Source organism: Coffea arabica, chromosome 11c (genome assembly GCF_036785885.1).
Source record: "Coffea arabica cultivar ET-39 chromosome 11c, Coffea Arabica ET-39 HiFi, whole genome shotgun sequence".
NCBI classification, from domain to species: Eukaryota; Viridiplantae; Streptophyta; class Magnoliopsida; order Gentianales; family Rubiaceae; genus Coffea; species Coffea arabica.
In genome coordinates, this window is record NC_092330.1 from 38269325 (window position 1) to 38283067 (window position 13743).

Sequence of the window (13743 nt, forward strand, 5' to 3'; positions counted from 1 at the left end):
GTCTTTGACCGTGTAACACTATGTGTTTTTCTTGTACAAATATCTATGCATGTGTGGGTTCAATTTCATACATCTCTAATGCGTAGGACCATTTATGGTGCTGAATTTAAGTTTTGCGAGATCAGAATCTTGACCATTTTACTTCTAGCGTTACATCCAAGTAGATTTTATGGTTGAACATCATATTGGAAAGAAAATTATAGAGTTTGTTTGGATAAGAGTTTATTTGGATAATTTATTTAAAATAATTACTGTAGCATTTTTTGTGATGTGATGTATGTTAGATAAAAAAGTGGTTGAAATTTGTGAAGTTAATTTTTTTTTTTAAAATCAAAGCAATCCAAACAAACTCATACATACTTTGTCCTACTATATTTTTTTTTTTACTTTTTGAGATCTTACGTGTTTTTGCTACAACACTAAAACATTTTTAGTCACGACAATCATTTACTATATCACTTTCTATATGTGTAAAATATTTCAATTAGAATTTATTTCACAAATATCTATAGAATATATAAAGTCAGAAGGGAAGGGTGACAGTTGGTGTAAATTTTTTTAATCATTTTTTCAACTTTCAATTATATTCTTATAAAATCTAATTTTTATTTCAATTACATGATCATGTTTTACTAATATAACTACCTTAAATATTGTAATTACCAAATTAATATAGCCATATAAATCAAATTTCACTAATTAATTTATATAAATTGTACTTATGTGTAAAATAAAATTCATATAATATTAATTATTTTTAAATTACATACATATTGGATGTGCCCTTAATGCCAATTTACATAAATCTCGAAGGGAATAAATCAAAGAGGGAAAGAGATAAGGGGGCAATAATTCAAGTTTGAGGCTCAAGGTCCACTGCCAATCATTTCAGCAGCTGACCTCTGAACCGACAGCCCAGACAACGCCCATTTAGTTGAAACAAAAGAATAAGAGCACCCTGCTGGCTATTCACCTACAATTTGAACCCAATGTATTTTTCCTAATGGTGAAGTGAAGGACACGTGTCTTCCATCAGAAGGGTTAGACTGTTTGACTTGACGACCATAGTCAAGATTCCTATTACCCTACGGCTAAGCCAGCCAGCTCCCTTCTTCCAAAAAACCATTAGGACTACTAGTCTTAACTACATAACTAGAAGCATTAGTATTAAAGTTTTCTTTCCAACTACTCTTGTTACGAACTCTTCCCCCTTGTTCATTTTGACCATTTTTTGGTTGTTTCTTCACTTTTCTCCATTATTTTCTTTCATTCCTGTCCCCCCCCCCATCCTTTTTACTTTTTGCCCTCTCCAAACACCACAAAAAGTGTGTGTGTGTGTATATATATATATATAGTGCTTGTTGAGGCGGTCCTCTTGTGTTTTCATTTGCAGGCTGCATCACCATCACCATAACCATGGCGATTCTTCCTAATACTTCTACTTGTTTGGAGCTAACTATGTCGATCCCAGGCTTACCTTCATCTTTGTCTATCCCTTCTCCAGGTATGAAACTATAATCAATCTTTTTCCAGTTTGATTTTATCCTTGTTTGTTTTTGCTTTTGTGCGTCTCCAATTTAACTGTTCAGTTACACCCTCTTTCTTTTGATTCTACGAATTTGGTGGGTTCTAGTAACCCTCTGTTGATCCTGATTTCTTGTTTCTGAAATGATAAACGAATTTCTTGAGGTGCAAAACTTAACACTGATATCTTATAACAAGATCTTTTAGGGCTTCCTGCATGGAGGTTTGTTTATCTGATCGAACACATATACATGGGCTACGTTTTCTCATCTCGTATTTTTTGGATGAACTTTTCATCATATGAATAGATACACATATGATCACCTGATGTTGAAAGAGTTAATTTTCAAGTTATTAATTTCTGACTTTCTAGTAAATCACCTGGTCAAATGTAAACATTAATAATAATTAATGCAGGGGAGGGTGGCGGAGTTTCAATGAAAGATTTGGACATAAATCAAATCCCATCAGGAGGTGAAGAAGAATGCATGGAAGATGACGATGAGAGCCCGAATGGAGGCCCTCCAAGGAAGAAACTCCGTCTAACAAAGGAACAATCTCGTCTTCTCGAAGAAAGTTTCCGGCAAAACCACACCTTGAACCCTGTGAGCACCTCTAGTGTGTGTGTTTGTGTGTGTGCTTCTTGATTATCATCTATTTTCTCAGGGGAAATAAAAAAAAAGGTATTAATTGTGATTTATTTTTAACCAAATGGCAAAATTCACACACCAATTGAGTCAGTTATGTATTAATTGTTGTAGAAACAAAAAGAAGTTTTGGCCATGCAATTAAAGCTCAAGCCCAGACAAGTGGAGGTTTGGTTTCAGAACCGTAGAGCAAGGTACTATTTATGACGTACTACTACTTATTACTAGTACAATTTACGGGTGAAATGGACCTTATTATTATGGGTTGACTGAACTCAATTTATTTTGTTCCTCAAAAACACAACTTAGACGGGTCCGAGCCTTAACCATTCTTGGCAATACCTTAAAGAGTAGAGAAAACAGATGGTCATCTTTTTGCTTTGGTACCACATTCTTGACCATCTTGAATGATGTAAAAATTTCTGTTTTTTTTTTTTTTTGGGTATCTTGTGTTGGGGTTTTGTTCTTGAATGCCGGTTGGAAGTCAATACCGCATTTAAGTCTAGAAGTGTTGGAATATTGTTAAGTCTACGGCACGAGGCTGACGCCCAATGCATTAAATTTCAAGACTAAAAACTATTTACCTCATTTTCTGCGAACATTACTTGCTTCAAAGTCTACATAGACCGTTGAAATAATTGATTCCTTGGAAAAGGGGTATTGAGTAACGGGAACAAACAAAATTGTTCAAAAGAATGAATCTTCAAAATTTTGACGCATGGTGCGACTAATTCATTGATTTCCAAGATAGCTATATTAATACGATTCCTACATATATATATATATATATATATATGCCTATGTACCATTGAGAAAAATAAATTTCAAGTATTTTTTTAACCCTCCCATCTCTCTTTATACCCTTTCCACCCTTAACTGTTAATAAATTTCGAGTATTTGTATGTGCACGTAAGATTTTTTTTTTTTTTGATCTTTTGTTCATGTGAGAGTGGTGCTTGCACAACGCACAATTTTATACACCTTATACTGTTCGTAAACGTAATCTTTCCAATGTGTATGATAATCATGAGTGCTTAAAGTGTTTGTAGTTTCTTCACGTAGCTCGAGTTTGAGTTTTGGGGGAAAAAAAAAAGGGTTGATTGTATACCCTCTTTTGGGGACAAGAAACATCCAAGACTCATGTTTGCATAATTCTAGGTGATTTGTCATTGTTTATACCCATAACAACGAAGAATATATTATAGGTCATAAATCCTGGAGTTTTGGGACCATAAAAATGACTCATGGGATTGAGAATAGCGTGAATTATGTGCCTTCATTTCTTGTAGGATGGGAACATATTGATGGTTTGTGCACTCAGCTAATAATAGCAGACAACTTTGAAAGTACCATTCACAAACTACTTTTAAGAGGTTTTCTATACGTACAGATTTTGCAGGAATCACCTGAAAATCACGAGTCTCTAAAGGTCGTCTGAACTTATCCTTTGGTAGTATGATTGTCTTAGACAAAAAATCAGACAAATGCATGTTTTAGTGATTCACCTGAAAATCACGAGTCTCTAAAGGTCGTCTGAAGTTTAACAATTTGTATTTAAATTTTACGTGGTTAACATTATATCATCCCTTCTAGACATGTAAGCTAGTGTGAAATTAGATTTTACTTGTCAATGTGGCCTGCAAAATAAACTGATAACAATTCCTCGTTTCACATGAATATTTTTTTATCCGTGTGTCATTTTCTCTATTCGCTGGTAATGGAGAGATTTCTATATCAATTTCTCATGCATGATTTGCTCTAAACAGGAGCAAGCTGAAGCAAACAGAAATGGAGTGCGAGTACCTAAAAAGATGGTTTGGATCATTATCAGAACAAAACAGGAGGCTGCAGAAGGAGGTGGAAGAGCTAAGGGCAATGAAAGTTGGTCCACCAACCGTGCTATCCCCGCACAATTGTGAGCCTCTTCCAGCATCCACCTTGACCATGTGTCCTAGGTGCGAGCGTGTCACAGCCACCATTGCTGTCCAGCAAGACAGGGCCGGCCCTACCACCGCCACCGCCACCGGCACCACCACTTCGGCCAACCCCACGTTGTCGGCTAAAGTGGGCTTTGTTCGTCCCCGACATCCTTCCGCAGCTTGCTAGTCAAGAAAGCTTCTCATTATGTTGCAATGAGCAAGGGAAGAAAGGCAAAAAGATGGTAGAAGATTGTTGAAGATTTGTTCATAGTAGTATTAATAGTTTTTGCTTTTCTCTTTTTGTTAGGAATTCAATAGTAATGGCTGTAGGGCGTACAATGTAGTGGGAACTTGGTATTCAAAGCACTAACTGGGCATCTATATATTACTACTAAGCTAACCAACTCAATTTGGTATCCTCCATTTTTAGTCCATATACATTTTTGTGTATTCCCTCAATATATTTACATCTGACTCAGAAAAATGTATATGGGTTTAGTCAATTCTATACGAAATTTAATTAAAAAAAATGAAATATACTATAAATAATGTTGATTTTTTAAAATAATTTTATTAGAGCGCAACAGAGAGAAGTTCTCTCCAATATAATAGGCCCTGTTTGGCAAGTGAATTTTTTTGGGTGTTTGTCTAAAATTTTACTGTAACTTATTATGAAAGTTGTATAACAAATTTTGAAGTGTGTACATTTTGGATATTTTCAAGTATATAGTTTAAAAATTTTGAAAAGTTTTTTGAGATTACTGTAGCTAAAATTATTTAAAAAATTGTAGCAGACAAACTTGATCAAAAACTTGCTTGCCAAACAAGGCTATAATGTAATGTAGGGAGAGAGGTATCCATTTCAAATTGGCCACAAGATATGATAATAATCAAAAGTTTCTTAGTATTAAGGTCATGTGTGGTTGGCGTTCTAATTATTGCATATGTTGATTGGAAATCCAAGTGTTCAATTCTCACATGAAATGTCGTTGGTCTTGGACCTTGAAGTACTTAGCATCAAACATTTTTTTGCTCCCCAAACTTTAGACAATGTCCAAGATTTCACAACATTTCTTCTTCCTTTCACCAAAATTTGCCTTTTGCTTTCGAGCTTCCAACTACTATCTCATGAATGGGACTATGGCAAAATTAGCTGAGTACGGTATCTACGTGCACGTGTCATTCTAGACAACCCCTTGTGAAAAATTTTGAAGATGTAAATGTGGAAAAAAAGTTCATCTCAATTATTGATCATAAACCTAACTCTGTAAGTAGTCAACCTGCGTATTGAATTGCTGACAAAAGCGAAACTTACAAAGTAAAAAGCACATACGTTTCTACGGTTGAAAAGTTGTAAAAGTATCAGTTTTCTTGAAAGATTTTTCAAACATTTGATATTCCAGAGTCTGACATTTTCTATCCTGTAACAGAAGCCTTGAAGCTTTCAACAACTTGAAGTCCAATGCGCAAGGAGCTAGACTTTAAAATTACATTTAACGTGCCCTAAGTAAGAGATCCTCTATTTTTTTTTTTTTTTTTTGTAATCAACTAAAGTTGGTTTTCTAAATTTATGTATAGTGAAGGAAAGAAAAAAGAAATCCAAAAAATGTAAGTTGGTTTTATGTCAAAGCAATTTAAAATACATGGCACATCATGAATATTATTTTTTTTACGAACAGAAAAAACTTAAGTTATAGTAGTAGTATTAATATTTAAGTGAACCAAGAATGTAAAAGGCTAAAAGGTGACGGAATTCACCAATATAAATCAAATAATACTATTGGATTCAAATTGTCTGGTTTTTGTATCTATGAAAAATGAATTTTCTTGCAATTTAGCAATGTTGAATAATATGGTAGGTAAACATATTATTCATTGCGAACGTGGCATGTTTAGCATGGTCTATCAAAAGTCAAAGTTGAAAGAAATAACATCTGGGATCTCATACAAGACCATTAACAGTTGAAGGTTTCTCATTTTTTCAAAGAATCCAGTTGTTGACTTTTGTGACGAAGCAAGAATGACTACCACAGAACTGTAGTTTCTTGATAAAAAAGAAAAATTTAACACCAGGAACTTAGTCGTCATAGATCGTAAAATTCTATTTGGTGGAAATTCTCCGATTATATACAGATCAAAGTCTTAGTTTGGATGGGTTCAATTTTGATTAGCACCACGGGTCAAAACATGCCCCTGATTAGAGTCTTAGTTTGGGTAGTTTTAATTCCGACCAGCACCACAGATTAAAACACACCCTTGGACCATAGGTTACTTATAAGGGTTCTAACAAATCCTTTACTAACGTAGCCCTCATATCGGCAACGAAATAGAATATACGATCTTTTGTGGGAAAGTGGTTCATCGTTATCAATTAAACTAACTTGTATTGACTATACTTATCAAACTCATTAAACTTAATTTGAATTTTTTTTTTCGATTTTGAAGCTGGAAATCGGTTCCCCTTTTGGGCCTTTGTAGGAGACAATTTAGCCTCATGTGTGACTGGAAACTTGTCATACAAGTTCTATGCGTGAACTGGAGTTTTCTTCTGTTGGCCCGGATCAAACCAAAGCCCAAGCTTTGACTAGACAGATGGATACAACAGCTCATACTATTATTCGAGCCCATAAGTCAAATTTAAGAAAGAAAAAAAAATTTAGGGAAAATAATAATTTCAGTCCTTCAAATTTTCACTAAAATGGATACGGTCCCTAACCTATTCATTTTCCGCCAGTTTCATCCTTACATTATTATTGGACTAATGTGTTTTTTCAGGTGAAAGCCATTGAAGCAATGCTTACAAACTTCAAAATTTCAGCGAAACCATACAAAATTTTGTCAAAATGCATGAATTTTAGCTGCAATTCCTATTGATGGTTTGTAGGAATAATCTAATTTGTTCTAGTAGCTATGAATCAGAAGGATTTCCAAGCTTGAATGTTCTTATGTCAAGATGGTTTACCTCTTCCCCAAAACTCAGTACTTAATGTTTAGACATTATTAATGTTCGATTATAGTTCTTTTGACTTCGATATTCCTCATAATTTTCTCTTCTTTTTGGGTACCTTAAAAAACTCTCTTGGACGCCAATGAGCTTTATTTTAATAGGTGCAGTTTATTGTGTTTAAGCTATTTTTTCATGTTCACATAATCAAATTAAGAAGACAAATTTAAGTGACTTTAGAAAAACTTAAAGGAGGCAAAACGACCAGAATATAAATTCGAGTGAGAAAAGGGTGTGATAATAATGTATTTAGGATTCCTTGCATCATTCAGCCAAGGGTACGTAGGGCAGTTGGGAGATCATTTCAATACTTGCCAACCAACTATGACAGGTATGGTCCGCATGGATTAGGGGTTTTGACCTGTTGAAGCTCAATTGTCCCAAATAATTTCATGAATTATTGTATATTATTGTGTAAGAGAGAAAAACTACACGTAAAAAGAAACAAATTTCGTACATTTTTAAAGATATATAATTGGAATGTCAACAGTACTTTAGGTTCCAATTGGATTGTCATTTAGCTTTTATATCTTGCAACAAATATATATATATATTTGTGAAGTACTTGATAACTTTGCCTCCGCCATGACGAAAAAAGTTAAACCCAAAAGGAAAATAATGGGAGGTAGGGTGGTTTGTGTAAAGGCAAACAGAAGATTACAAGGGAATGGAGGAGAGAACAGGCAGAGGGAACCAACAGCAAAAGGATGCAGACTAGCTTCTTCCCTTAATAGACACTTTTAATCCTGTCTGGGACAAGAATCACGCCCTACAACTAATCTTATTTTGTAGGACATACACCAAAATCTAAGTCCCAAAATCTCACTCCATCATAAGGCATATGGGATGAATTCCATTAATTTTGTGCGGTCTCATTTGTCCTATATTGGTTTTGGGAATTATACAAAACTGTTAAAGAGTCCCATGCCTTCTGTCATTTCACTTCATATTTTCTCTTCTGTTCTTGTTGGGCATTATTAGCACCTAAGTTTCTGTTCTTTCGAAACTCACTATAGCACAAGAAGCATTATGATAGAAGCTCAGTGGCCACCACCAAAGTTGGTGGGGTGGGAAGTCAGGGGATCAAACCCTACCTCCCATCATTGGCCACAAAATTTGGCAAGTCACCTCAAATGGCTTCCAGACGAGTGAGTTATCTGAGTCAGTAAGTGGTTCAATCCCTTTCGATTTTTTCTCGACCTCTTCAGGTCCTCCCCTTCCCGTAGCATAGATAAAAAAAAAAAAAAAAAAAAAGCATTATGATAGACCTTATAGTTGTGAAAGAGGCACCACAACACCATATATCTAAGCATTGAAATTTACGAAATTTTTGTTCTTGGTCAAATGAAAGAGCATTGAAACGAATCAGCAAAATCTTTACTAAGAGAAAAGGTTTAATCGATAGATAGTGCTCCAAGAAAAAATGTTGAAAAATAAAATACAAGTGTTTTCAGAATAAAACTTTTCAATCATTATAGGATTATGACCAAGGACCAAATGAATCAGTAGTATTAGCCTATGTACGTACCTACAAGCCACAAAACTAGAAAGTTAGACATGATATGACAATTCTTCAATGTGCTTAGTCAAAAATAAAGATGGAATTGTCCCTGACATTTAAAAGAACTCCCTTACAACCGAACATGGCACAATTTCGTGGCCAGTTACACACCTGAACCATAGCATATGTAGGGGTCTGAGAGAATTGATTTCAGCACCAAGAACACATTGTCAGATCCATTTACTTCCCTAACCTGAACTTTGCCGAGCCATACCCAAGACATGTCTCCAATCCCACTAACATTTGCCCCCATTTCCATTCAATCCAATCTTAAAATGTCCAAAAGTGGGTATCATTCTTATCTACTACTATTCTGTACTACTTCTTGGCAATTGCCTGCACTCCATATATATTTTGATAATTTTTTTTTGCTTTTGATAAATTGCTTCGTACTGATATTAGCTTCAAATGAATTATAATTTGGAGTTTGTATTTCTGTAACGGTTTATAAATATATATATATATTTTTTTTTTTTTTTTGATTCCTGAACATTCAAGTCACAAGTTTGCATGAGTTACCAGGGGTTTTGGAATTAAAATTGAAGTCTTCAAGACTTGTTTTTATTTTACTTTAAATTACTCATTTGTAATGACAAAAAAGGCAAAGCCAAGACCAAAACAGTTAGAGTTGAGGGTTGTGGAAGTAGAGTGGTCGATTCACATTCTTCAGTTTTTGGAGTCAACATGGAACGTAGCACCATCACATGACAATATAACCTCACAAGTATCAAAATCGCTGCGTTCTATGCATGAAATTTTAGGTTCGTTGGCACTATCAAAGAAGCACTAGAGGCTAAACTTGATTAGGGTACCCTCTGGGGTTTGGTACCATTATCTATATTCATAAGACTGACTGAATCAGAAAATAATCCTCGAAACTCGTAATCAATTATGAAAATGGATTTTGGTGAGATCTGTCGGGCGTCAACCATCTTTCTTTTCTGTTCCCTTCGTTTATTCCTTAGTTCTTTGGGAGGGGAAAACCACAATTTCATTAAGTAGGATTCAATTACCGCAAGAAAGCCAAGAGGCCAAAACAAGGCTCGGGACTTGTTAGTGCCACATGGAATAGTATAAGTCCCAAAGTATTAGGTAGTCGACTAGGCCTCGTGGGCAAAGACGACCTTTAAAAAAGAAAAGCCCACTACTGCGGGACAAGACCTTAATAAACAGAATTGATTGTCCGCCAAATTTTGGGGGCATCATGGTCGTTTTAATTCGACAACCATTCCTAAAAGGTTAATGTTTTGGATTTTTTTGTGTATAGCGAGTTAAATTAGAAGATATATGTCCATATTAATATCATGTGAGGGACTCATAAAAAAATGTATTAAATTTACGTCGTGTTTACATTGGTTTATATTCTGAATAAACAGGTTTAAATTTTGTTAAAATGCATGAAACCATTTCAGGACGCCCGTCTATTCCGGTCTTATTATTTCAGTGTAATTCTGGCTCCTACCCTCAATTTCGACAAAAAATAAAAATAAAAAAAAAATAAAAAGAGGACCTAATTGTCGGGTTGGTTTTTGAATTAGAGAAAAGTGAGAACTAAATTCTCCATTGTGCAGGAACCAAATGTTGCAAGTATTCAATACTTTTTATCATACATCTTAGAACAAGACATGGCTTACTCTCATGATACTCAAACATTAGAAATTTCAATATTTGAGTCCAAATTGCAAAATTTTGATGTTTCCCTTTAAAGCCAAAAGGTTATTAAAGGTATCATAGTGTCAAGTGATTTAAAAAAAAAAAAAAATGGATTGCAGGTATAAAAGATGAAAGCAACAATTGGTAGTGGTTTTTTAGGACTCATTAATCATTTCTGAAGTTGGTGCTTATCCAAAGCAAACAAAATACGTGGGAAGATATTAATCATTTATACTTGCACGGGTCACAAAACTTGTGATCATGATTTTATTTTGATTACTCATCCATTTGGAGCAATTCGATATGGTAAATCATTCGGCTGGTTTCTTGAGGAATCATGCATCTTTTGATCTGCAGTCAGTAGCTAGCACGGGTCGTGGATAATGTGCTTGATTAGTTGTGTTAAAGTTAATTAGTACACATTTGGCATCAATGGGGTTGTTAAAATGGTCATTTCTTTTCTAAAGAGGATGAATGAATGGGCAAAGATAAAAGGTGAAAAGGTGAAGGATATGAGGGATAACTTAAGAGTGTGGTGGAAAACATTATGAGTGTCAAGCCCCGTGAATTTGATCTTAGCAATCATCTGAATCTATAAACCAACCCCCTCCCCCCTTCCTCCTCCTCCTCCTCCTCTCACAAAAACAAAAAAAAAAAAAAAAAACCACCCAGAAAATCACTTGAAGTTTTACAAAGGGAAAGTGAGATCATTACTAAGTGGTTTTTCTATGCAATAGAAGGTGTAGTTGGATTTGTTTTCCTTTTTTATTATGGCTGACATTTTAATTAAGATAGATGACAGATAGATAAGTTGTCCGGTTTAAACCTCAACAATGCGTACACATAAATTTCATTACCACTCACCCTTTTTAAATCTTGTCATTAACACATTGTCACTCATTCTTTTTTCCATTCAACGAAACTTTAAACTTTACAAAAGAAAAGCAAAAAGAAGAGAACTCAAAATCAAATTGCGATTCTTGTTATTGTTTACCTAATGTTTTTGCCAATTGAATTGACTTTTAGGAATACACACTTTGCAACTTGTTGCATGAATAATTGATGGATTAATCTTCTATGCACTGACAGTATATATACTTTCACCATTAGATATATGATACATAATTTAAATATAAATTTGAAAATTAAATTTTACATATGCGTCGTATATTCAACTGTGATAGTGTATATACATCATCAGTGCATATAAGATTTACTCGTAATTGATTAATTTATATAAATCTCAAACTAATACATATCGTTGTTGACGGGTCAATTGCCTATGCAAACTACCACTGTTTCCATCCCAAATTGTTTGTCGCATTTTGAAAATTCAATTTTTTAAAAACAATGGTTTGATGGTGATATTGGTGAATTTATTTTCTAAATTTCTCTCAAAATTCAGATTTAGTATAAAATATGGATAAAGATAGGAATAATATTGAAAAAGGAGATCAAAAGTAATTTTGACTTTGATAAGATGACAAACATCTAAAAAAGTCTCAAAATTAAAAAGCATGAAACTTTTAATGAGACGAAAGAGTACTCTAGTTATACAAATCACAGCAAAAAAGAAAAGATCAAAGAAAAGAAAGAACAAAGATAAAGGTTGCACGCATATTATGGTTGTGAGTATGACATGTAAATTGTTCAATAAAAATAGTAGGTTGAAGTTTATCCCAAAAAAGAAGGGAAAAAAAAAAAAACACTTGGGCCATTGGGGGCAAGAGGCAATAAAGAAAGGGAATAGTGGTGGGGTTTTAGATGGGGGCTCCAATAGGATGGTAAGATGAGCGTGGGGGAGGTTGGGTGGTGGGGAGTCCCCTTGGGCCGACGGCGCACCGCTTTTGACTCACATGCCTTTCCCTACTCTAATTCCAAGTCTCACCAAATTGCACGTATTTAGAGACATGAGAGCGACTTGGAACCACTCAACTTTGTACTATGTCTTGTGACTTTTTCTATTAAATTTTTTTTAGGCGTAATCTCTTCAGTCTTAATCTCTCTTCCTTATAGAACCCATATGATAGATATCTCGGTTTGGATTCTGCTCCTAGTTACCAAAGCTCATTAGCTTTACTCATCAATGGCTTTATTTCAGCTTTTTTTTTTTTTTTTTTAACACACATTCATATTGTTGTCAGCAGCCATTCTTTTATAATAGCTTAACCAAACATCATGGGAGACATAATGCTTTTACTAAATCAATCCTTGTACAAAGTGATTATATTAGCAATAGAACTGGCATCACAAGTCGCTTTCATTAGAATTGCTCTTCATGGTGACGTACTAGGGTATCTACATTTTGAGCACAACCATAAAGGTTTCTAGGCAACATTTTATTCTTTTAATTTTTTTTTTGAATTGAAAAAACCAATATTGTTGAGAACTGTTTATTAGGTTTTTTTGCCTTTCCTCTATGTAATCCTCGCTTTTTTTTTTAATAGATTGAAGGTTTTGAATTCAGAACTTCCTACTTACAGTCTCTTTTAGAGACCTCGTATTCCATGCTTATGTAAAGTTTATCAGCAATGACGTTGCTTTCAAGAATTATTGGCGTGTAAACTGGTCAGTGCTTACCATTAATATAGTATACTTCTACACCTTTTGAAATTTGAGAATTACTTTTCTACTGAACGAATTTGTTTCATTGGGAAAAAAAAAAACAAGAAGAAGAAGGAATTGTTTCGTTGAAAGTCTTAGCCTGTGATACTCAATTAACACGCACATGCTCTAGTCGATCGCATTTTATTCACATACGTGATGTCTTGTTCATTGTCTTTTCTTTGACTATTTTCTTTCCTAATGTCAAAATGATATAACTATCATGGAGGAAAATACAGGACAGAAAAAAAAAATGTTGCAAAGCACTGTCAATTTGTCAAATTCTTATGGAAAACGTTATTTACACTTCCTTTTTTGTTAGTCACACTCCCCATTATTATTTTAATCATATAGTTTTCATTTATTAGATTATATGATAAAATAAATAGTAAAAATGCAAATAACAAAAAATAGAATGCTAATAACATTTTCCGCCATTTAAACTGTACAGACGATCATTTCCTTTCATTAAACTTTGATACCCAAAAAAAGGTGAGAAAATCAAGTCAAAGGTTTCAAGATTAGAAATCTTTAGCTTAGTAGAAAATTGTCCAATTTAACGAGACATTTCCACAACAAATACCAGAACAAAATTTCTCATGTACGAACAAAAGCCTAATCAAGGTCCTATTTGGTCCAAGCATCATTAACATAGAAAGAACATATAAGTACATAAAAAGGTTGCCTTTACAGGGGCGAATCACTATTAATTAATTGTGTTTCAAAGGGTTTCAGAATCCCCGAAAAAAGGTGTATCAAAACCTGTGAGTGCATGGTAGTAAAATATGACCTTGAATATATATATATATATATATATATATATATATATAT

The 13743-nt window shown here is 34.1% G+C and overlaps 1 protein-coding gene across 1 annotated transcript; it reads left to right on the forward strand.

Annotated features, from left to right (window-relative positions):
* The first annotated feature begins 1137 nt into the window (after positions 1-1137).
* On the forward strand, positions 1138-4506 carry LOC113719718 (homeobox-leucine zipper protein HOX3-like). Its single transcript, XM_027245005.2, has 4 exons — positions 1138-1504; positions 1942-2129; positions 2286-2365; positions 3938-4506. Exons 1-4 carry the CDS (start codon positions 1417-1419, stop codon positions 4275-4277), a joined length of 696 nt encoding a protein of 231 aa, XP_027100806.2. The 5' UTR covers positions 1138-1416; the 3' UTR covers positions 4278-4506.
* Positions 4507-13743: the final 9237 nt, after the last annotated feature.

Excerpts from the sequence above, each read along its gene's own strand:
- LOC113719718 (XM_027245005.2), top strand. The coding sequence starts at position 1,417 with ATGGCGATTCTTCCTAATACTTCTACTTGTTTGGAGCTAACTATGTCG. Across the intron at positions 2,130-2,285 it reads AAAACCACACCTTGAACCCT|AAACAAAAAGAAGTTTTGGC; the intron begins GTGAGCACCTCT and ends TAATTGTTGTAG. Across the intron at positions 2,366-3,937 it reads TTTCAGAACCGTAGAGCAAG|GAGCAAGCTGAAGCAAACAG; the intron begins GTACTATTTATG and ends TGCTCTAAACAG.